Genomic DNA, 25,860 nt, shown 5'->3' on the forward strand with positions numbered 1-25,860 from the left:
TTAGTAGGAAGTTGTTAGCTTAATTTTTTTACATCTGAACACACTGGAGCTTTCTCTTTGTAGTGGTAGCTTACTAGACAAGCAAAGATGTTTCTCCTCCCCTTTTTTTTTCTGTACATGTGGTAGCTCATGCACAGCTAGCAATTTTGAAGACAGTCGTAGTGGCAAGCTATGTGTTAGTGGCAAGATGCAGGTGGTGCCTTGATGGGGCTGTTGCAGCTCTGGTTCTGTGATCCATGACTGTAGCTCACACCCTGCAGCTCCCTCCTGCCACTGGCCAAAGTTGAGCGATGCTAGTTGTGCCTTTGTGAGAACATATTTAAGAAAGGAAAAAATTGCTGCACAACAGCAGCTGGGAGAGTGGACTGACGAAATGCGAGAGAAACAAGCCTGCGGATACTGAGGTCAGTGAAGAAGGAGGGGGAGGAGGTGCTCCAGGTACCAGAACAGCAGTTCCCCTCCAACCCACAGAGGGGCCTGTGGTGGAGCAGGCTGTCCCGCACAGCCCATGGTGTACCACTGCAGAGCAGATCTCCACGTTACAGCTCATGGAGGAGCCTGTGGTGGAGCAGGTGGATATGGCCTGGAGGATTCTGTAGGCTATGGAGAGCCCCCACAGGAGCAGACTTCAGGCCAGAACTGCAGCTTGTGGAGTGGAGGCCATGGTGTGGAGCAGGAGGTCTGGTGGAGCTGCTGTACATGGGGGACCCAGGTTGGAGCAGTGTGCTCCTGGTGGATGGACCCCATGGTACGGACCCATATTAGAGCAGTTCTTCAAGAACTGCAGTTTGTGGGAAGCCCACACAAGATCAGTTCAGGAAGGACTGCATCCTGTGGGAGGGACCCCACACTGAAGCAGGGGAACAGGGTGAGGAGGAAGGAGCAGCTGAGACAGTGTTATGGATTGACCACAAATCCCCTTCCCTGTACCCCTGTGCCACTCAGGGGGAGAAAGTAGAAGTGGGAAGATAGGGGGAGGGAACGTGTTTTTAGTTTGCTTTTAGTTCTCACTGTTCTGGCCTGATAGTAATAGACAGTAAATTATATTAGTCTCCATATGCAGAGTCTGTTTTGCCTGTAGTGGTTAATTGCTGAGTGATATCCCTGTCCTTATCTCAACCCATGAGGTGTTTTTTCATCATATTTTCTCCCCCTGTTTCTTTGAGGAGGGGGAGGACGAGAATGGTTGTAAAAGAGCTTATCTTAGCTAGCCAACAGTGTGAAAACATCACACATTCTTGTTCTTCTTTTTGTTGTATTAATGAAATTGAAAGAGACTGCTTTAACCCATCTGAGCCTTCTTTGGCTCTGGTGTTTCTTTGTTCTTTCATCTCCTTTCCATCTTGTTTTGTAACATCTGGTCCAGGAAAGAAAAGTTTTATTGCTTTCTCCCAGCAATGTGGCTACTAAAAAATATTTCTAACGTCAGCCCCTACTGCTTTACAGGAAAGCTGTGTAAACATCAACATAGAAGTTCGGGCTTGAATTCTAGATAGTGTCAGAGCCAAAATTTTGTTACATTTTAATACTGACATATTAAAAACAAGAAAACAAGGCTTCTTGTTTCAACTAAAGGCTGACAGAAGTGATTTGTCTCTTTCCAAGAATTCTGTCCATCAGCACATGTAATTTTCTGTTAGTAAAGGGCTAAGTTATGGATGAATATCTGATTCAGTTTGCATCTTCAGCAAGGTCAGACAAACTCAGGAGATCTACTTCTGATCTGTTCTTCTGCCACCACGTTCTTTTCTTTCCACTGTAGATACCACTGTTGTTTTTAGAGAATTAGGAAATAGAGCACACGTACATGAACTTTGTGTTAAGTATCATTGAGCCGTGCTGTACAGGAATTCTGCAGAGCCTCATCCTTAATGTAGTAGGTGTAAATTAATGTAGTAATTTACATTTCTTGTTGCATACCTTGCTGTGTCTGCTGTGCTTAATTGAATTGCCTGTGGATAGTATTCATTCAGGAAACTTGTTCAAACCTCTGAAGTAATTATGAAGCTGTGCTACAACCAGAGCTGGAACACATGTATTATTTCAGTCAGTTGAGGTAAATTCCTTACATAATACTCAACGTAATAATACTTAAATACAGACATAGTAAGTTTCCCTTATGTTTGCAGTGGAACTTTGGTCTTGTAGAGAGCTATGTGAAACAGCTGTAAGATTAGAACTGTGCCTTGGGTGAAAGTTTACATATGGGCAATGTCATGGAAGAGGGATGGTGGAAGTGTGTAGAACTCACTTCTTGCTATATGGACTTTTACTTCCTTGGGGAAGTAAATCTAGCTACGTAAGGCTTGCAAAGCTACCTTTGCTATATTTTCTGCTTTCTCTGTGTGCAAGCTAAGGGGTTCCTTACAAGTTGTATAAAAGTCATCTTTGCAGCAGCTTTAAGTTAATCTGAGGAGAGGTGATGGAAGTAGCAATATGGTCTGTCCTTGTAAAAGATATTTGTCAAATGCATTTCCCCTGGAATAAGAACGACTTTTTCTGTATTCCCAGTGTCACACAGCCTTAGGAAGGGAGAACAGTAAAACACCTTGTGATTGCTAGTTTTCTTCTGAAAAGCTTCTGCTTCTCTGGTTCCCAAAATAGTAAATGACAGTATCGAAGTGTTGGTGAATTTTCTTTCTGAGTGATTGCTGGATGATTCCCTTGCTGGGTGAATTCTATCTTGTTGATCGTAGCCTTTTAGATATTCCCTCTGAGTAGCCTTATTATTGAGTTACCTATGAGCAGCATTGTGACTTACATTCATCTGTTGTCAGCAGATACAATGAGCTGTCTGTATTTCGCATCACTTTTTTGTTTTAACTAATACAATAACATATAATATAGTGCTGTGCATTGTCTAGTTTTGACATAATGGTCTGTATTAAGGGAGATACGCACATTGCTTCCTGGTGAGATCAAACTCACCTGGTTCTCTTAGGCTCATAAAACAGACCATTGTCATCTGCCTTTGGAGGAGCCTGCAGACTGGTGCCGTGTCTCGGCATTGCTGTGTGCCAGCAGTTTCATGCATTTGCAGCCTGAGCATACTGATCTGAAATTAACTCAAAAAGAGTAAAAAAAACAAAAAACAAAAACAGAGAACATGGAAGTGTGAGACTCTTCCTGCATAAAAGGGGGAAATGGGGCAACAGAGAAGAGTGTGAAATAAATTACATTTGTCAGAAATGAGGTCTGTATCTTGATTAGCTCTTAAAAGAGAAACTCTGGCCTTCTTTGCATTGAATTAGTGTACAGCGTGTGCCTGAATGAGAAAAGCAGGAAGTTGAAATAACGAGCAAAGGAGAAAAATAAGAGGCTAAAGATTAGGAAGAGAAACCAAAACATTTTGAATCTCACTGGAGACTTAGGAAAATTATTTGGAAAGATCACTCATTGCGACGAGGCAGTATATATTAACCACAGAAGACAACTGTATGTTAACAGCTAAGGAAAAAGATCATACCAACAGATAATTGTAATCAATGTGTGTATTGTGGCTAGTATGATGCTGCTTCAAGGACATCTGTAATGTTAGAGTTACCTGAATTTTAATTTTATTGTTCATTCCCGTTAGTCAGGTCCTTTTCATTCAGGCTAACATACCAAACCTTCTGCTGAGGAGTGAGAAACACAGTGCAGTTGTTGTTATCAAAAAATGGTAATATTTTGAGGCATTTGGAAAAAGTCTCATAGCTCGATACTGATTAAGAGTGTCTAGCTGGTGTAGAGAATTTACCATGCCACCAGAGTCAGAGCTTTGCAGCTTTTAGCAAGAACAACAGGAACACGCTGCAAACAGTTTTGCAGACTCATCATGTTGGATCTGTGAATTCCTTTCCCTTTGCTATTTCCGGTGCCAAGCAATATTTGTCATTTGTAAGAGAAAAGTTGCTGAAGCATTCTTTGTATGAAAGACTCCCACCATCTACTCAGAAATGTCCAGCTAGCCCAACTGTTTTAAAAACTACTCCCATATAAATAAATTGCTATCCCTTTTCCTGAAATGCTTATAGTGAGACATTCCAATTGTTATTTAACTTTTCTGGTGGTTTTCCGCACGCTTATTAGTTATCCATTAAAATAAAAGTCGCAATGTTGCAAGGCACATGCAAATCACTAACGATTTTGGAATGACTTGAAAGAGGCTGCTGTGTATCCTGGCTACATTCCAGTGTTGACATGACTAACTCACCTAAGCAGGGTTTCTCTGTAGTATTGTGTATTACATAGTAGGGGTTAGGGCTAGTTGCTAACTTCACGAAGTTCAGTATGAATAGTTAATCTTGACATTATAGAACTAAGGGTTCAGAAGTGCTATGGATTTCCAGATAGAAATATGTGTAGCTGTAAAATTGTGTGTGAGGTGAAATCATAGAACCATAGAATGGTTTGGGTTGGAAGGGACCTTAAAGACCATCTAATTCCAACCCCCCTGCCGTGGGCAAAGATACCTGGCCGTAAACACCTCCAGGGATGGAACACCCACAACTTGTGCAATCACCTGGCTGCATCACTGGTGCCCATGTGAAACAGCAGCAGTGGGTAATAGTCCTTAGGCTGTACAAGGCTTGACAGTCTCTTGGTGACATCCCTGATATGGGCCCCTACCAAACAGCAGACTTCTCTCAAGAGCAGATCAAATAGGCAAATGGGTGCCTGGGTGTCTCTTTACCTTTCAGAAAAAGTCTCCTACTACCATCACCCGTTGAGTTTTCTTACTTGCACTGGTTGTTATGCAGGGAGCAGACAGGGCTGTCTTACTCAGCTCCACCCATGCTCTCTCGGGTCTTTCCTTTTCAGTTGGCAGAGGGATGAAGTGGTTCTGTAAGGACACCCCAGGCTTTGGGGAAAGACTTCCTTTTGATAGTCCTTGTCATTCCCAACTTCTATTCTCCTGTGTTCTTTTCCCCCTTACTGTTTGTGCCTGTGTGGGAGTTTTGGGCTGTTTGGTCATGTAATATAAACATAAGTTGTGCCTCATTTTTACGTGAGTATGGAACTTGGGCACATTCAGTATTCTCACTTGAAGTTCCCTTAGTAGAAACAATTTTTTCTGTGCCTTTTCTTTGCTATGAATTTCAGATTTTCAGAGAAGTGAAAAAGATGGATTGAAGACCCAGTTATACAAGGATCTTTGAGGCTTTGGGCAGAGACATTCTTCTGAACCTAAATGAGTTGGAAAACGGTCTTCCTGCCCTGGTTGACTTTTTGTTAGTGCATCAAACTGGCAGAGGGAGTTCCAAATACAAGTGCCCGAAAACTCAATTACAGAGTCCCATAGTTAACTTGTTTAGGGCAGCCTGGCCTATCTTGACTGCTGTGTTTAGGGGAAGAATCATGGGAACAAAACGGCTCCCGTGATTGATTAAAAGTCAAGCTGGTTTTTAGCAGGGAGAGAGCAAGCTGGGATTTGTAACTTCTGCAGACACTGCTGCTTGCTTGCAGGGAGCACATCTGTCTTGACTCTTTTATACTATACAAGTGAACAGATTACTTTTACAGAATGCAGTATACAGAACAAAAATAAAATGTACAGCCAAAAAGCTATTTGCAGTAGAAATTAAAAAACTTGTCTTCAGAGAATCAATTATAACAAAGTCTTATTTATTTTAACATTTCCTGCAGGAATATAGTAACAGAGAACCATTTATATTCACAATACATATTTTTTTTTTTTAAATTTCTCACATTAGGAATCATTCTAAAACCAGAAGACAAAAGATTATGCAAATTTTAATTCTCATGCAAGACATCTAACGATGTTTCCATGTAGCTTCTGAAAGCAACTACTGTGACAGTAGGAGTCATAATCATGGAACAGCACATGACTGGTGTACTTCATTGTCCTGTCTCCAGTACCCCGAAGTGTACAAAACTGTTGCATTATGTCTTAGAACAGGTTAGAGAACTTGAGAATGGTTAGAGAATGAAAATATTATCATAAGCTTTATTATCATAAACTTATTATCATACAATATTATCATATTATATTGTCATATAATCATATATTATCATAAACTTTGTTAAAATAGATAACTTTGTTAAAATAGCTTTGACAGAGGAAGCAACGAGGAGAGGTGCTGTTCTGGATCTTATTCTCACCAACAAGCATGGGTTGGTGGGGAATATGAATGTCAAAGGCAGCCTTGGCTGCAGTGATCATGAAATGGTGGAGTTCAGGATCCTGACGGCAGTGAGGAGTGATGCATTCCAGCAAAGAGGAAATCCGTCAAAAATGCCAGGAGACCTGCATGGATGAACAACAATCTCCTGACGAAGCTTAATCAGAAAAAGAAGGCCTCCAGAGAGTGGAAACAAGGACACGTAGCCTGGGAGGGATACAGAGCCATTGCCCAAGCAGCCAGGGATCAGGTTAGGAAAGCTAAAGTCCATCCCCATGAATTAAATTTGGCCAGGGACATTAAAGGCAATAAGAAAGTCTTCTCTAGGTACGTCAGTGATAAAAGGAAGACTGTGGGAATTGTGGGCCCTTTCTGGAAGGAAACAGGAGACCTGGTCACCTGGGATGTGGACAAGGCTGAAGTACTTAATGACTGTTTTGCCTCAGTCTTCACCAACAAGAGCTCTAACCACATAGCCTAAGCACCAGAAGACAACGTCAGGCTAGAAGAGCGGTGGACCTCCCAGTGTAGGAGGAGATCAGGTATGAGACCATCTAAGGAACCTGAAGGTGCACAAGTCCATGGGACCTGAAGAAATGCATCCAAGGGTCCTGAGGGAACTGATGGATGAAGTTGCTAAGCCAGTGTCCATCATATTTGAGAAGTGGCAATCTGATGAAGTTCCCACTGACTGGAAAAGGGGAAACATGACCCCCTTTTAAAAAGGAGAAAAAGGACACATTTTAAATGTATTGTTTAATAAATAATAAATATAAATAAATTAAAAATAATAAAATTAAAATTCAATAAATACATTTCTCCTTTAAAAAGGAGAAAAAGTTCCACGTACCTGTGGAACTACAGGCCAGTCAGTCTCACCTTTTTTCCTGCCAAGATCATGAAACAGATCCTTCTGGAAACTATGCTAAGGCACATGGAAAATCAGGAGGTGACTGGTAAAAGTCAACATGGCTTCACTGAGGGAAGATTGTGCCTGACAAATCTGGCCTTCTATGATGGGGTTACAAGCACTGGTGTATAGGGGAAGAGCAACTGACATCATCTACCTGGACTTGTCCAAAGCATTTGACACTGACTCCTGTGATATCCTTGACTTGACATTGGAGAGACATAGCTTTAATGGATGGACAACTCAGTGCATAAGGAATTCGCTGGATGATCTCACTCAAAGTGTTGTGGTCAACAACTCATCCTCCAAGTGGTGATTAGTGACAGGTGGTGTTCTTAAGGAGTCAGTATTGGGACCAGCACTATTTAACATCTCTGTGGTGACAAGAACAATGGGATTGCGTGCACCCTCAGTAAGTTTGCTGATGACACCAAGCTGTATATTGTGGTCGATACACTAGAGGGAAGGGATGCCATCCAGAGGGACTTTGACAGACTTGAGAGGAGGGCCTGTGCGAAACCTCATGAAGTTGAACAAGGCCAAGTGCAAAGTTCTGCATGTGAGCTGGGGCAATCCCAATCAGAAATACAGGCTGGGCAGAGAATGGATTGAAAGCAGTCCTCAGGAGAAGGACCTGGGGGTGTTGGTTGACGAGAAGCTCAACATAAGCCAGCAATGTGCTCTTGCAGACCACAAAACCAACTGTATGCTGGGGTGCATCAAAAGAAGAATGGCCAGCAGGGCTGGGGAGGTGATTCTCTGCCTCTACTCTGCTCTTGTGAGACCACACCTGGAGGACTGCATTCAGCTCTGGGGCCCCCAGCGCAGGAAGGACATGGAAGTATTAGAATGAGTCTAGAGGGCCACAAAGATGATCAAGGAGCTGGAGCACTTCTATGAAGAGAGGCTGAGAAAGTTGGCTTTGTTCAGCCTGGAGAAGAGAAGGCTCCAGGGAGACCTTATAGCAGGCTTTCCAATACCTGAAGGGAGTGTGGGGGCCTATAGGAAAGCTGGGGAGGTACTGATAGGACAAGGAATAATGCCTATAAACTAAAAAAGGGTAAGTTTAGATTACATATAAGAAAGAAATTCTTCACAGTGAGAGTGGTGAGGCACTGGAACAGGTTGCCCAGAGAAGCTGTGGATGCCCCATCCCTGGAAGTGTTTAAGGCCAGGCTGAATGGGGCTTCGAGCAATCTGATTTAGTGGGAGGTGTGGCAAGGGATTGGAACTAGATGATCTTTAAGGTCCCTTTCAACCCATACCATTCTATGACTCTGTGAAAATGCATTCAGTTCTCTTGATTATCTGTCTATTAATAGTTGTATTTTTGGCTCTTTGAACTGGTGGTATTTCAAACAATTATGTGGCAAAAAGTTTCGTGAGGTAATTAAAAGCTATGTAAAATGCATTTAATTTTATATAGAGATTCAAGTTGCCTGGTGTTTATATCAACATTAAAAATAGGAATAAATAAAATATTTATATCACAAATAAGTCTGCCATTCTTCCAAAATGTGCCCTGATTCTTTAAGTTACAGATCACCCATTAAGTTGCATTTCACTTAACATTTCTGATAGCTGTAGTTTCTGCTCATTGACCCTTCCTTACACTTGTTAGTGCTCACTCCAAGAAGACGCCTGAGAGAGAAGATGAACTGGATGAATGCATATCCAGTCCTGCAGGCATGAGTTTTCAGTAATGCTGTTACTCAGAACTGCATGTAGTTCATGGAGAGCTATCAGCCGCTTAAAATAACCCAGTCCTTGAATCCAGTAGTTCTTGTATTCTGCTGAGATTGCGTTTAAGCAGACATTGTATTACTGTTCCTCAGTGCCAGAAGCATGGCCTTGGAAAAAGGCTACTGAATGATTTGTCATTTGAATTTTCATTCCTTAGACTGCCTTATCTCAAACCAGATAAATCATTGTGACATCTGGTATTTCTGACCCAACGTGTGGCCCACATGTCTAGTTCTGCTTTGGTATTGGACACCAGCAGTTTGCACAATAGGTTTTTGATTTTTCCAGACTGCTGCATAAAAAATAGTAAAGCGCTATACTGACACTATACAAATGAATTTATCTGGGCAAAACTGATCACCCTTCACCATTTAGCTTTTCCATAAACTGTCTGTTCTTTGAGACTTTACTAATGAGGGTTTTAGCCTATGAAGTGTGTACTAATCATCATCCAACTATTATTCATCAAAGTTGTATTCAAGATCTTGAAAGGATGTACAGATACATATATGCATATACAGATCCAGATATATTTTTTAAAAACATTTTTATAGCCATGATTTTTTTTTTTTACTTTATAATCCTCATTTTTTCTCTTGAAAGACAGCCTTTTATTCATAGGCTTTCTTCATAGGGAGGGGATGCGAGCTTGTCAGGAAGGTTATTTCTTATTCTTTCTGTTTTTTATTTTAGGTTATTACAGGTTATTTCTGTGTTCCTTCTGCTCTGGACTAGTGCAGAAAGTGTCTGGAAACTCAGTGCTAGCATTGCAGCCATACCTATGTCAGATGCCCTGTACTGTACCAGTGTAATTTTTTTTTTTTTTTTCTGAATTTGTAGAGCAAAGCTGTGCTGGGACATTTACCTTCTGATGACTGTTGTGATCTGGTGAAAATGATGTAGAATCAAATATGGGGTTGTTTCTTAGCTTCTGCGTCAAATTTTTTCCTTGGGGTGGTCTCTTCTGAGAACTGCGTTATTGAGAAAGTTGGCCTATCAGGCTCTGCACTGAACCCACAACTGGGTGCAGGTGCCAAAGATGATAAAAGGAGCAAGGAGGATGTGAAAAGGAAGAGCTTGATGGCTTGAATTTTCACCGGAAAAGGACAGTAATACACAGTAACATACAAAGAATTTGTTCCCCAATAGAATCATTCTGTGCCTGGAGAGAAGACAGTTGTCACTTGAAAAGCAATTGCTTCCCCCTTCTGGCTTTCGTGGAATGACTAGCTAAATTTATCTCACCAAAAGGTTCTTTTCACTTACTAGGGATAACTTTTTATTGTAATTATTTGGGATTGATCTGTGTGTTATATATTTAAAAAGTCACTAAAATTGAATGAGTAGGTAAAATGAAGAAGTTTTCTTTATTTACAACTCTACCTCTCAAATGACTGATGATATTGTTTGCATTGCCAGGCAGTCCTAGGGAAACAGGGGAAAACAACATGTGAAAAACTCAAAGGACAAATAACGTTGAGGTGGTCTGCCCTACTGGCAACAGAAGAAGCGCTGTTACCACTGGATCTATGCTCATTACTACTCTGATTTTTTATCCATGAGTAATTAAACACCTCATTTTGAGCAATTATTTTTTGTGCCTTTCCTCAACACAAAATGAAAATCAGATCTAGTTTTGAAAGAATTTCTTTGCGATCATTGATCCTGGGAGGTGCTATCCTCTATTTGCTGTCTTGCAGGGCTAGTCATGGATGGAGTTGATTTTGCCTTTATGTGTGGTCTGCCCTACGCATCTGTATTCTGTACCTGGTGAAACTGGTATTCTGCTGTTAGATATATAATGTTTTGGTTCTAAATGAAGAGGAATGCATTGGTATTAGTGAAATTAACCTGAAATAGCACAGAGATGATTGATGGAAAAATGAAAGACAGCTACATAAGTTCAAGATTGGTTTTAATTGGCTATTAAACCTAAATTAAGTCAGAAGCATGGAAGGATATGGCTCACATTTACAGATTGTCTTTTGAAAGAAATGCTCTTACAGCTTCTTCATGCGTTTGAGAACACATTTATGTGTGTGTATATATGGTGTGTGTTTCACCAAACCTTTAAAAAGGTATTTCAGCAATCATTTTGCCTCTCTGACATGCCATGCATTACTTCTTGTCTTCAAATTGCAGCAGGGGAGGTTGAGACTGGATGTTAGGAAAAAATTATTCGCTGAAAGGGTTGTGAAGCATTGGAACAGGCTGCCCAGGGAAGTAGTTGAGTCACCATCCCTGGAGATACTTAAAAGACGTGTAGATATGATGCTTAGGGACACGGTTTAGTGGTAGACTTGTCAGTACTAGGTAAACAGTTGGACTTGATGATATCAGACATTTTTTCCAACCTAAATGATTCTTATGATTCCTTGTTGGATTTTACTAAATGTTTTTTCTGTAAGGGGAAAAGATAGTGGTGTAGTCATTAACAACTAGTAAACAAAACAATTAGTAAAAAGAAAAAAAGTAAAAAAAAAAAAAAAAAAAAAAAGAGGATACATCACTAGCATCAAGACATGGAGGAGTGGAGGAAGCGACTAGAACCTAGAGAACATGCAGAAGAATAGGGGGAGTGTTCTTAACGGTGTCCATTTGTCAACAAGAGCCAACAACTGTTTGTCCATTTGCCGACAGTAGTCAACATATAATGTACAAGACAATCTTTGAAGGGTTAACTAAAATTTAGTAGTTCTCTGTGCCATCTGTAGACCATGGGAAGTTTCTTATGCTTAATCAAAGTATTCGCGTAAAAGAGAACCAATAATGACAGATGAGAGTATTGCAGCTATTGAGACCATGCAACGCTTAAGCCTTCTGACTGCAAACCTGAATACCTATCAACTGATTCTCTTATGAAAGTATCAAAACATATACTCAATGTATTCCAGTAACAGTCCTGCAAGTCTAAGCAGAAGCATGAACTGAAGTCATTTTGCTTTAGGAGAATTTAGTATGACTTCTGTACTCCCCTTTGTTCAGTAAGAGTAACTATGCATTAAAGAGCGTAACAATTTTCTCCTCCATGAACCTTAGTGATAGAGTTTCTCTCACCTAATTTTAGCTCTCTCAGTGACTTCATTGACTCAGTCTACCCGTGTGGTAGTCACCTAAGTTCCCTTTGCATGTAATGAGAGAAACAGAGAAACCTAGAGGGGACAGAAACCCTTCCAGAATAGGTTTTTAGAAAAACGGGCAGCTATTATTACACTAACACTAAATAATAATAAGAAAAGCATCAACAACAAATTTTACATTTAGATACATCTTTTTATACAGAAAATTAGAAGTTCACTTTAATATCATGCATCAGTAACTCCATTAGAGAAAGACCTCATCCATCTTCCTGCCCTGAATTTATACTTACTACACAGAAAAACGCACAGAAAAGCTCATATAGTGGAAGGGCAAGAGCTGGAAAACTGATAAACCCTGTCTGTTTTGGCTACGTGGACAATATATACCAAAACTTGTGCTAGGCCTTAAAACTTTCCACACAGTGGCACTGTATATCAAAAGCTAGGGTGCATACAAACACATGACTGGCATGTTTCCTTCCAGAATTTCTGGAAATGAGCTGTTCTGGCAAATTTTAAACAAGTACACCTGATTGCAAAAGGTGTGCCTCACTGAAGTGCTTGTTCCCAGTTCCATGAATTCTTGTCTTTACTTAAATAGAACAACAGAAGATAAGGAAACTTATTGGTATTTTCAGCTTCTTTTTACTCAACCCTTTCTTTGGATTGTGAAGGCTATAATACATCAGAAGTGCTACAGTAAGTCAATAGGTAAAAACTGAAATCCATAAGAAAGCTTTCAGTGTGTTTTTCAGTTAATTTTGGTTTTGTAAGTAGAAAGGAATTAGGGGAACATCTTCACCTCTACTTCCGTGGTCTTTGTTGGTCACATAGATCTATCCATTGCTTCTACCTTTCCTGATAAATGTTATGACTAAACCTCTCTTTAATCTGAATGAGCAGTCACATAGCAGCTTCCTCTGATAAGAAGTGACAAAATGATTATTGATTCAAGCTCCAGCTTCTGAGAAATCTGTTGAATGTCCGCTTTAATCATAGTGCAGAGTTACCAAAGACTTCAACGATGTTAGACAACCATTACTTTTCTGGTAGTAGTGAGTCTGTGTATGTCCTGCATGAGGAGTTGGACATAACCTGGTTCATAACCACAGTGTTTACAGTTGTGATTAAAACATAAGATGCTACTCTCTTATCATAGAATCACAGAATCATAGAATATCCTGAGTTGGAAGGGACCCTTAAGGATCATCAAGTCCAACTCTTGACACCGCACAGGTCTACCCAAAAGTTCAGACCATGTGCCTAAGTTCACAGTCCAATCTCTTCTTAAATTCAGACAGGCTCGGTGCAGTGACCACTTCCCTGGGGAGCCTGTTCCAGTGTGCAACCACCCTCTCTGTGAAGAACCCCCTCCTGAGGTCCAGCCTAAATTTCCCCTGCCTCCGCTTAACCCCGTTCCCGCGGGTCCTGTCACTGGTGTTAATGGAGAAAAGGTCTCCTGCCTCTTGACACCCCCTTACGAGGAAGTTGTAGACTGTGATGAGGTCTCCCCTCAGCCTCCTCTTCTCCAGGCTGAACAGGCCCAGTGACCTCAGCCGTTCCTCGTACGTCTTCCCCTCAAGGCCTTTCACCATCTTCGTAGCCCTCCTAATCCTGTTGTTGTAATAGTTTTCCACAGTAGGGATGTAGTAAAGGAGGGTGGGGGGGGGGGGGGAGGGAAGCAGGAACACTGACATAAATGCAGCAAGAAAGCTACTGGATTGACCCCTCTGCTTTATTTGTTCCAGAATTCCAGCAGTGTTTCGAAGAACTCTTTCAGTTGTGACAAGGGATCACAGTAGGTATTCCTTTAATATTTGGTTTAGTAGTGTCAAGTGCTGTCACGTTATTTGTGGTTTAGATTTTTGAGATAGCTTTCTCTGAGACATGTCCAGCTGTGCAAAGTTAATTTTTACTATCCCTCTGTGAGATAAAAGCCGGGCATATTTGAAGAGCTTACTTTTAACTTAGTGACTATCGTCTTCTGATTATTCTATTAGGAAGGATATAGGTATCAGGTAAGGTATCTGGTTTCACCCTCAACTGGGGGAAGGAGCAGAAGGTAAAGGAAACAGTATTTGTACATAATTGTACCTGTACAATTATTTGTATTATATTAGTGTCTGTTACAGTTTGGGGACTGGTTTTGGAGTTACCTCAGTGTTTCTCAGAACAGTTTTCAAGATGGTATCTATCTGCAATGTTTTACAGACCACTGGTGAATCTACTAATTTGTAAAGCATTTGTAGAGTTCTACAGAAAGAGACCTGTGCAGCCATAAGTATCTGTATGTTGTGGGGATTTTTGTTTTTGTTCTTCTTTGTCTTAACTCCCACATTTCTTGCACTAGTGTTTGTGAAAGTTAATTGTATTCATCTTACTGCTTTTCTACACTATTGGTTGTAGAGATTTTTTCATTATAGTTTTGATGTGAAGAACTCTGATTTTTGGCTACCTCTATTTACAGACTAAAATTAAGAATTTGAGCTTTATAGGTGTTTAATAAATTGTAATTTTAATGAAAGCTTTGCAAACATGCAATGCTGTCTGTATCAGTCCAAGTTGCGATTTCTTCTCATTAATATACTCTGCTGCTTTTTTCTGAACTGCCATGTATAATTTCTTCACAGAAGTGCAGACTTTGATCACATTATGGAGGAGGGCTATGAACTTGACCTCACTTACATCACGGAACGGATCATTGCTGTATCTTTCCCTGCTAGCTGTTCTGAGGAAACTTATCTCCACAATCTACAAGATGTAACACGAATGCTCAAATCCAAACATGGTGATAATTACTTGGTATGTATGTCTGTCTTAAGTGCTGCATCTTCTTCTGTCCTGCAGGAAGACCACTTGTAGGTTTACATGTACCATTATAAAATAAAAGTCATTCATCTAAAAACTCTTTTCCACCTTTACAGCTTTATAAACAAGAGCAAAATTTTCAGTAATGTTATAATCTGTTAGATAAGGATAAGGATATTAAAAATACCTTTCTGCTGTTGGCACTGCAGTCTCTATTTTGATCGTAGGTATTCAAATGCTACAGAACAATTGCACATACTGTTTTAATTGTCCAAAGTATACTTTTAAGAGATCTATATGCTGCAACGTAGAATGTGTTTTTCTTTCCTAGCCATCTGTTAAATCAGGGTCCTCAGCTTGGGTATCTAATGGTCTCTCACCATCATGCCTGGGCTGTCTCTGGTATATGTAATAGGGTTACAGTTTGTCTGTTTGGTCCAACTCTTTCTCATTAACTTGATTTAGATGCATTTTTCCTGCTATTTAGTTTTCTGTAGGAAATTAGATTGTGAGCAAATCTCAAATGAGCTCTATGTGCAGAATATTTTTAAGTAATGACCCAAACTGTTACTTCTGTGCTGTTTTTTCCCTACTGTATCTGTAACCTATGACATGTATTGTCTCAGCTTGTTCTGTGAATGTGAATTTAAAAACGGGCCAGTATTTTATTTACGTTTTTTTCTTCTATTTTTAGTCAGCATGCTTAAACTATTAGAATCAAATTTCCACAGCTTCAGGAGCAGAAACTTTACTAACTGCATAAATTGGTTTACAGAGTGAGTCCACCTAACAATTTAAATATACAATCTTTTGCTCACAAACAGAGGTGTCATAGATGTCTTGAGGACAACAGATACATACCTGTAATACTTAAAATGTTGTCTGATGTTCTCAGAATGCCACCTTATTGCCCTTCCTTCCATTCCACGTAGTTCTGGTAGCTTGTAAGGTACAATATACTAACAGTGTGAGGGTGACCTGGATGCAAAGATTTATGGTTTCCAATTCACCTGTTGTGAGTGGCCTTTCCCATATGACAGAAATATTTTTGGTATGTGGGAAATAATCTTCTAGTCTCATTAGAGTTAAATCTCATTAAATAACTGTATTACAAAAATCTGTGTGTATGGTAAGTGAGAGAGATTAGGTTGAGAAGATGTCCTCTCTTTAAGTGGGATTGCAGTCAATTTCTCTTGCAACGTTTTGATCTGAGTTTAATTATTTATTTAAAAAATCTGTACCCAGTACTTTGGAAATCTGAAGACATGGTCAAAAGAAAATTTGATTCCCTCTGTTCAAGAACGTTTCTGCAAATTTTCAAAATAACCTGGAAAATCATAGCCAGGTTATAGAGCCAGAGATCTCATTTTTAAACTTGATCTGTTGTTTCTTATGTTTCAAAGATCCCTTAAGTCTGCTTGAGAGACATACGTATAGCAGCAAAAAGCAAACAAACAAATTGAAAAAAAAAAAAAGAAACATTAAAAAAAAAAAGAAAAAAAGAAAACCAGAAAAACCACCACCTACAAGTAAGCAATGTTACTGAAGCTGATGAGAACAGTTTTCTTCTTTCATTTGGTCAGGGCCTGAGCTAGCAGAAACTATACTATAAATCAACATTTATTGTTTCTTATCTAGCTGTTCTCTTTCTGGATTTTTGTATGTGGTAGATTGTTGCTGCTATAGTCAATAATGAGAACAGAGAAGGGGTAATGGAACACCCAAAGAACTGTGTTTGTTTGAAAAAAAACAGCCATTTCATAGAAAGAGATTTAGTGGATAGAATAAAGCATCCTTTTATTCCCCAATAAAATGATCTCTTGGTTGCAAAGGAAGGCATGTTTTCATGCAAGATTCAAAGGCTTGGCTACAAATGAATGCTGTTTTTCACCAGCACTTTCAAAATATAATTAGTGCAAACATAAACAGTTTAAATGACATAATCGTTTTGTCAACTGAAAAACTCAGTTTGCAAAAATAAATTAATCATGTTTCTGTTTTAATCAATTTTACCAGTAATACATTTGTCATGCTATTTTAACAAAAGTTTGCCATGCGTTGTGCTTGTAGGAAAGGAGTGGTGCTCAATTGTTCAGATAGTTTTAGCTTTCAAAAGAAACAACAACAACAACAAAATGTTACCAGTTTGTCTGTTTATCAGTTTGTCACTTAAGAATTTTTATTTCAGTGTTTATTAGTTACAATTATCAAAGCAGTTTTCCTGATGTTAATTTATAGCAGTGATAAATGAACAAGTTACCTTATCTCTCTTGCTGTATTTGGGTGTTCCAGTGGTATTTTTGTATCTACAGTGACTGAAACGTAACAGAGTTCTTTGAGGAGTAAACTACTGTAAATTAATTCACTCTAGTTAGATGTGTGTACACATTAAGAATGAGGTAGTAAATACTATTGTCTAAATTCATGTTCAGTTCTTCTAGAAAAGCAAAAAAAACCCCTCAAACCCACTGTGAAGATTTGTAAAATAAATAAATAAATAAATAAATATATAAATCAGTGATTACCCTGCAGCTTTAGCATATGTTAGCATTTGTTACTGGTTAGGCCAATATAAATGCTGTGCATTTTCTTGGTCCTGCTTATGTAAATGATAAGATAATGCTTGCGTGCTGCTGTTGTTTTCCTAGTTGGAACTATTTGTTAATTTTAGCTCATGTCATGTTTTGGACACGTTCCTCTTTGCCCTGCATTATACTCCATATGAGGCCTGTGCTAACTTCAGCATGTAAGTTCAGTCCCACTTGGTGGAACAGTTTTGCCTGCTTGCTCTCCCTGTCTCTTCTCCTTAATGGAATGGGCTGCAGACTAGTGAATTGTTCCTTGGTTAGTACTTAATGTTGTTTTGACCACAGTACACCTTTCATGTTCCAAAATTGCAGCCACATGCTGTTTGATTCTTTTTATTTTCCATTCTGAGGTTTTGTATTTGTGGTCATCTGATAAAAGAGCAGACCAAGCGTATGACACTTCAGTATCTTTGTAAAAGTCTCCATATTTTTTTTGTGCTAAAAGGCCTCCATATTTTTGTTCTGTTGCCGAGCATTCAGCAGAGTGAGAGAATTAATATTACCTTACTAGTTCAAGTTTCTTCACAGTTCAGGTTTAAATCATATAGGGGTGAAGGGGTTTCCTCTCTGCTGTGTATAAGAAGAAAAGGCTTCTTTTTCCCCAGCTGCTTAATATTACTTCATTTTTTATTCATTAGATGAGGTCTTAAAATGCGTGGAAAAATCATTTAAGTTTCATAGAATGCTCACCTTTCCTGTACAAAATCTATGTACCTATACCTTGATTATACCAAAAAGGGGCTAAAAAGAATGCAATTCATCTTCCACTTACATCTATTTGCAGAATATGCTTCTCTTGAAAGCCTTTAGTGAACGCTTCTTTTGTTTCATGTGAAATGTTGGATCCGTGTCTTCTGGTCTCCATTCCGAGATGACAACTACTGTAGCATCTCAGTTTGATCTCTACTGTATAGGTTGACAGGAACTTGGCTACATCTTAGGATTTGAGTTTGGCACCTGATATCGCAGTGACATATCCATCATGAAAAAATGTGTATGATAACACGCAAGAATTGCAAACTGTTCTTAAATATGAATACAAGATAGAGGGATAAAGAAAAGTTCTCACACAACAGCACTTGTATATATGTATATATACATATTAATAATACAGTTGGTCCCTCTGGAAGATTAACTGTAGTCTTAATTTCAAATGTTGATACGTCTTCCTGATCCAAAATAGTATGGACAATGCATATATGAATTTTTGATTGCTGTTTAGCTCTGTATCAGTAATCTGTTTAAAATTCAGACAGATTATTGGAATAAAGACTGTGTTCCTAATTTTATATGGATGTTTTAAACTTTCTTTTTTTCAGAGTTTAAGGTCAGTTGAAGTGATGAATGACCTTTATGGTCAATATCATGTGTTTCAAAGTGATTTAATGTAGCCTACTCAGTTCTTAGCTTGTTTGCTGAGACTGTTCATGCCAAGTGCTCAAATTCAAATACGTAATACATAACCACCTGGACTTTTCCTTTTGAATTTTTGAACTTTTGAATCTGCTTTACAGTAAATTTGCAGTGTCCAGATCTCTTGGTATACCCACAACTAAAATAAAACGATATGAAATAAATAGAATGTAAACAGTTTTACTGCCCTTTTTTGAAGTGTGCGTTTAGTTTCATCATATAATAACTGAGTTTACTATAGGGATTGCCTAAATTACATTTGCTAATGTTACCTGACTTTAAAGGTTAATTTAATTCAGTAAAATAGTAGGCAAACCTGAAGTCCTACCACTGCCATTTCTACTAATAATCATCTGTTTAAAATACAGTGACTTACTACATAAACGGTGAAGTCTTGATGGTTGATATATTTTCTTTTTTTCTGAACAGGTGCTAAACCTTTCCGAAAAGAGATATGACCTTACCAAGCTTAATGCAAAGGTATTGGCTCACTTCCATAACCTGCCTCTTTTTCTATAGCGTTAAATAGAACTTAATTGGCATGATAAGCCTTGAAGCTATACAAGCCTTGATACAGAGTAAGATACCTTTTGGAAGATCATAAAAAAAACATATGCCTCCCTTCTGTATTTTTATTTCCCCCCAAGTTCTGTTTTGTGCCCGTTACATCTGTTCTTTACAAAGCTGTTTCTGTTGTTTTCTTAGACTTTACACACAGTAGCCTGTTGTGGCTACTGGAAAATTCCTATTGAGTGAAGTAAATTTTGCTCCAAGCATGCTTTTCTTTTGCACTCATGGGATACTAGGGGTTATATATTGTAACATAAAGCGTAATGGCTGAAGCTAGTGAACTTAATTCAAATATGAGCTTTCCTTTTGTGTTGTCTTTTCATAGTTGCTTTGTAAAATAGAGACATAAGGAAAGGACCTATAAATGCCTTTTGCTTTTCCTCATACCCTTTCCCTTCTCACTATTGTATTTATTGTATAAAATGAAATGCAGTTGCTCTTCAGCAGCTATTATAAAGTCTGAGTAGCACAGATGTACATTCATAGTAGTAGGTTTACATATTCTGCCAGAGAAGAATACTAAAAGGACTCTTAATTTTGACCTAGTGAGTACATTATTGATCATGAAGGATTTAAGTTGTTCATGGTTACTGCTTTTGTTAATGTTCAATATGTTCAATATTGTTACTGTTAAATACATATATAATAGTTTGAGTAAATGGTATTATATAGTGACTAAAGTTAAACAGAAAATATGAAAGAATCAAATCTGTTGTACACAAAGAAAAGAAAAGAAATTGCAAACTAAATAAAAATAATCACAAAATATTTGCTCAGGTCAGTCAACATTCTTTGTTCTAATTTTGACATTATAAGTATTTTACTATTATAAAATACCTAAATTTTTAATTGAAAATTCTTTTAAGATCTTCAGAAATACTGTGATGTATCAGTGGTTGGTGGGTTTTGGGGAAAGGTTTTTTTTTTAATTTTTACAAAATTCTAGGTTTTTTTTTTTTTTTTTTAAAGAAAAAGTTAGCCTCTACTTCCCCTTAAGAAACACGTAAACATGTATTTACATCATGGCATTCAAATGTAATATGAAATGATTCCCAAGGGTTGGAAAAAGAGAGGAGACTCCTAACCATCAGAAGTTAGAATTTTAATACGGAGTATTATCGTAAAGGTTACTCTTGTTAATGTTATTTGTTTAACTGCAGATTATGGATGTGGGGTGGCCTGATCTCCATGCACCACCTCTTGATAAAGTGTGCACCATCTGTAAGGCTATGGAGTCGTGGTTGAACAATGATCCTCAACATGTGGTGGTGATTCATTGCAAGGTAGGTGAGCTTTGGGAGTACTCATTGACTATCAGCTTGAAATCATTCTCAAAAAGGTTGTCCTTACTCATTTAAAAAAAAAAAAAAGTTTGTTCTTTTCAGTGTTGCAAACGGTGTGCCAAATCTTCAGTTGATTTAAGTAGGCCTTATTCTACAGACCCTACATGCTTGTTATCTCTTCCTTTTTGTAACTAATGTTCTAGCTTCTACTCTGAGTATAGCATGCAGTTATGTTAGTTTGCTTTTTCAAACTCAGTAGTCAGTGCTATTTCTGTGAATTTACTAAGATTCTTCAGTTTTTCCAGCTCAATGGCAAACTCTTCAGAAGAATTTCAAATTCTGTGACATTTATGGATTTTGTTGTTGGATAAAGCTAGGCAACATTTCACAGGCTTGACTTGTTAGTTGGGTCCACACTGCAGATCAACAGAGGTTAAGTGTCCAGATGGCTTTCAGTATGCTGAAGTGGGTGTTCAGGCAATTACCGGCACAACATAATACTGTTTTCTGGACCACATTTTTTGTCTGTATTGGAAAACATGTCCAACAATGTTGAATATAGCACAGTGACTAATAGTTCTGACTAATAGTTCATCATCCCTTTACAGAATAGTATGGTTGTAGGAAATGAGGATATTAAGTACCTCCTGGACCGAGACAGGTTCTAACTGTCTGGGTAATTGCAGTGTCATACAGTAATGCTATTATTGTGCAGTGCTGCTTCTTCTCCTTGCTCACAATGAAGAGAAATACAGAAAAGCCTTAATTAAAAATAAATAATATAAATTCAGAACTGAGTTGGCAGTTGTGCTGGTGATATAAGACAAATCTGTCTCTGTATTGCAGGCAGATATTACTTTGAACAGAATGTAGGTGTTCTTCAGGTCAAGTTGTATAGTCCCCAGTCCTCCATTTCTTGCAGGCAGAATGCCATGATTGTGTGAAACACTACTGAATTCTTACTAGCTGCAGGACCGCAGCCAGAAGAATGGCCCATACATGGGACAAAAAAAAGGAGGCAAAATATTCCTATGTTTTTTTTTTTTTTTGCGAATTGGTAGTGTTGATTGGTAGTTGATTAATACCTCCTGGTAATAACTTAAATATTTCCAAACACAAAAATAGGTGTAGCTATCCTGTGTCAGCTGAGAGTCTGAGAATGTTATGAAATCAGAGAGAATTACCACTTGGTAAATTGTACTGAATTTAAGTCATGTAAACTATTTAATAAGATCCATAACATTTTTAAATACTCCATAGAGAAACAAGCAGCAGTTGTAAGTCTGAGACGCTGTGGGGTCAAGGAGGTAAAAATGACAAGACCTGTCAGAGGTCATATGCTTTCCAAAATACGTATTTTATAACATTTCGTAACAGAAGTTGCAACATTGTCTAGACTTGTCTTAAATGATCACTGAAAAGAATAATATAAAATAATTGATAGAACCCTTTACTACTGTTCTTTTTTTAAAAAAAAAAAATATTTATTGCCTTGTTTTGGTATGAAAAGATAGCATTTTAAATGCATGTTTAAGAAATAATTAAAAGTTTAAAACTATTAAAAGTAATGAATCTAACATTAAAAAAAATACCAAGAAAACTTAGTATTATGGCTAGGCATATATAGGAGTTAATGTGTTCACCTGAGGACCCAGCTCTTGGATATGAACGAAGAGCTAGGAAGTCATTTGCTAAGTGATATTTTCAAACACAGGCTAGGAATTAAAGTTCCTATGTTAAAGTTTCAGTATGATACAGGTAAGTCTTCAGCCTCTTAAACTGATTTCCACTGCGTGCGAGAGCTTCTGAGCACAGAGGACAACGATTAATGCAAATAACATGATGGGAAAAATTCATCACTGCAGAACAGCTAGATACAGGCTTTGCTCTGTGTGATGTTGGCATCCATGTGTGCAAGCTTTCCTCTCCATCACGTAAGACTTGACAGACGTGTATAGAAATCATGTTTAGCATTTTTCGTGTCACCTTGCAGTAGAGAGAGATAAGCTTATGTCCATGAATACTATCACTGAAACAACACAGGAGATGCATGTCTTAAAGTTCTTGTTTAGCATGGGTCTTAAGCAGAACAATGTTCAATGATATGCGGTATAGATTAAATAAGTTATCATTTCCCTTTTTCCCAATACAGGGAGGAAAAGGAAGGATAGGCGTAGTCATATCATCGTATATGCACTTCACCAATGTTTCTGCAAGGTAAGCTATGAATAATGGAAATAAATGAATATATATTGTGCATTTTTTACAATTAGAAAAAGATCAGAAAAAGATGTCTTGTAATTGTGGAGCTGCTCAATTCCCTCCTTAAGGTTTGCTAGCTGGGCTTCTCAGGAATCTTGGAGCACATCTTAAAGTAGCAGTTTTCTTGTGGTTCTGTTTTCAGCAGAAGGTTTGACTAAGTGAAGATCAAAGGTCTGTTCTAATCAGGAATTCTATGATTCTGTGTAAAAGTTATCTAAAGGGTCTTTCAAGATGAATGAAGAAATGTTTGAAACCATTTTTGTATACTGATGCAATCTTTAAGTTATTAAACACATCCATTTGCCACATCCCTAAAGTTGTTTCTCTTGAATCCATGAGAAACTATTCCTAAAGTACATATGGAAAATAGTTATTAGAATCCAGAACAAATATTTTAACAGGGAATTCTCAGACATCGATCAAAGTGCAGAAAGCAGTTTATGACATAATCTGAATCTTATTTTGCAGGAGCAGGTCTTCAGTCAGTTTAAACAATAGGAGTCTGATTGCTCTGTTTCAACTGTTTCTTAGAGAGTCCTCAAATTATGAACTGAAAATTAACAATATATGTCAATAAAGATGAAAATTGATGAATGCTGTCAAATGGATGAAATGTATCTTACTTTTAAATCAAATTGTTTTCCAGTATGAGGTGGTACCTGCCTATAAATACATTTTACTAATGTCATAACAGAAAAACATCTGGATGTGAACTGTAGAGCCTAGTGGTGAAAGGTGTCTTCTTTTACAAAACAAATTCAGAACTCCTCCAGTTAGCTTTTAGGAGAGGAGTGAGTGACTCTTTTTAGGAGAGTGAGTGACTCATCAAAATTGAAGCAAAACACAGCAAAATAACAGAAGCAGGAATTATTTTAGATGCTACTGTTGAGTGTGCTGGCTGCTGTGTCAGAAACAGTACTCATAGAGAAGACTTCTCGGATTCCTCACACTAAATAAAATTTCCAATTGCTTGTATGCACATACCAAAAAAAAATCTAGGCTTACTGAAAAATGCTTTGTGTTGCAAAACTGTTTGGATTATATGTTACAGATATCTGATGTTCTCATTTAGGAAGGACTAATGTGCAGTAAAACTTAACTTGGGCAAACAGATCTCAGATAAAAAGCTTCACATTTCTGCATTTTTCTTATCTTTATAGGGTTAAAATAGTATTGGTGATGTATGGTATGTATATTGGTATGTGCTCATTTGTGAGATTTAGTGTCTTTGAATCATAGAATCATTGAGGTTGGAAAAGACCTTCAAGATCATCAAGTCCAACCACCAGCCTGACCCACTGAGTCCCATCTAAACTGTGTCCCTCAGTGCTAGGTCCACACATATATTAAATACCTCCAGAGGTGGGGATTGTATCACTTCCCTGGGCAGCCCATTCAAATGCTTCACACCCTAACCATCAAGAAATTGCTTCTAATGTCCAATCTAAATCTCCTCTGGTGCAACTTCAAACGGTTTCCTTGCTTCATATGAGAAAAGAGACTGACATCCCTCCTTGCTGAAACCTCCTTTCAGGTAGCTGTAGGGAGCAATGAGGTCTCCCCTCAGCCTCCTTTTCTCCAGACTAAACAACTCCAGTTCCCTCAGCTGCTCCTATTTTTTTTCACATGATGATCTTGTCATATCTTAACAGCATACAACTGTTATAAAATGGGTTCACCCATTTTGACATAGACACTGAAGTCCAATCATCAGCTCTATGACACTTATTTTCATAGCTTTTTAAAAAAGTGATCTGTATCCATCCTAATATTTGTCTACTGGTTCATTAAACACTATCTCTAGTCTTTCAGCTTTTCTAATACTAAATATACAACATAAACATCATAACACTGTACCCTATTCTAGCAGACTAGTCTTCATGATGTATGTATAATGTTACCATCATTATTGGCATTGTAATATCATCCTTTGGAGATGAGACGTTCTGACATTTTCTGGGCCTATGTCTGGAGGAACATGTGCCTCTTTCAGAGGGGTAGCATGGCGCCAACAGTGTGTTTATATACATCATTTTGCCTTCCTTCACACAGACACAGAAGACATGCATAAGAACCATTTCTATTCTGAAATAGAATGGAAGAAAGTTTATTTTTTAAAATGTATTTCCTTAAGTGTATGTTTGAAGAGTTTGTAGTTAACTGATGCAGATCATTTCTTCTCTAAAGACTGATACTTTTATTTAAAACATTTGCTCCATTAGTGGCTTAGGGTAGAAGAAACAAAGACTGAATGAATTGTTTGACTGCTTAAATGATCCTCTAGCCCAGCATCCATGGCACCTCACGTACTGAACTATAGTCAGAGCTAGATAATGGTTTTCACCTTCATAGTGTTGCTGTAGATTTTTTAAAAAGGGAATAAATGTGAGAGAGAGAACTCACCTGTTGAACATTAAAGAACTTGTGGCAAGTATCCCTTTTGTAACCTGAGCTGCTTGGTTTTGGTAATTCTATTTCATTACAATGTGCTGGAAATACGCAATTCAGCTAATTGAATAAGGGAGAGGGTGCTTTGCCTCAGGAAGAAAAATGCCTTAAGGTGTGGAATAAGAAGGTGTCAGCAGGAAAAAAAAAAAAAAAAAAAGAAAAAAAGACATTATTGTCTGACCTGTAAGTGCTAGGGTTACTAGTTAGGTGGTACTTTCTTTTCCTTTCATTTAATTCTTTTTTTACTCCAACAATGTTTGCATATTTCAAGCAGTAACCTGATGAATTTCCAAGATAACCCCGAACTGGAATAACAGTGTGTCTCTGTGTCTCTCTTTTGTCAGTGCTGATCAAGCTCTAGACAGATTTGCTATGAAGAAATTCTTTGATGATAAAGTTTCAGCTTTAATGCAGCCGTCCCAAAAAAGGTATTTATTTCTAATTCATACCAATAAGAAATGTCATTGTTATCTTCTGCCCCCGTAACTTACTCCCTCACATGCTGTGTAAAGGCTATTTCCACAAGATCCTCCAGTGACTTCTGAATTGTCAGCACTTTATCTTATGTTAATCTTCCTTGACTGATTCAATAATTACTGTTCATGTTTGGTTTAAATCAGCCCGTACACA

The 25,860-nt window shown here is 38.1% G+C and overlaps 1 protein-coding gene across 8 annotated transcripts in view; it reads left to right on the plus strand.

Moving 5' to 3' along the window:
* TNS3 (tensin 3) overlaps nt 1–25,860 on the plus strand; it is a 247,992-nt gene that overhangs the window by 114,959 nt on the left and 107,173 nt on the right. For 7 of the 8 annotated variants that reach the window (XM_082754611.1, XM_082754606.1, XM_082754607.1 and 4 more), the window contains 6 exons: nt 13,607–13,656; nt 14,489–14,660; nt 19,097–19,147; nt 20,398–20,520; nt 22,673–22,737; nt 25,575–25,658. In XM_082754611.1, coding sequence (XP_082610737.1) covers nt 14,511–14,660; nt 19,097–19,147; nt 20,398–20,520; nt 22,673–22,737; nt 25,575–25,658 — 473 coding nt within the window. In that variant the 5' untranslated portion in view covers nt 13,607–13,656; nt 14,489–14,510. Of the gene's footprint in view, nt 1–13,606; nt 13,657–14,488; nt 14,661–19,096; nt 19,148–20,397; nt 20,521–22,672; nt 22,738–25,574; nt 25,659–25,860 lie in introns of those variants that run through there. The other variant, XM_082754613.1, reaches the window with a different exon arrangement.

Source organism: Aythya marila, assembly GCF_965140915.1.
Source record: "Aythya marila genome assembly, chromosome: 2".
NCBI lineage: Eukaryota > Metazoa > Chordata > Aves > Anseriformes > Anatidae > Aythya > Aythya marila.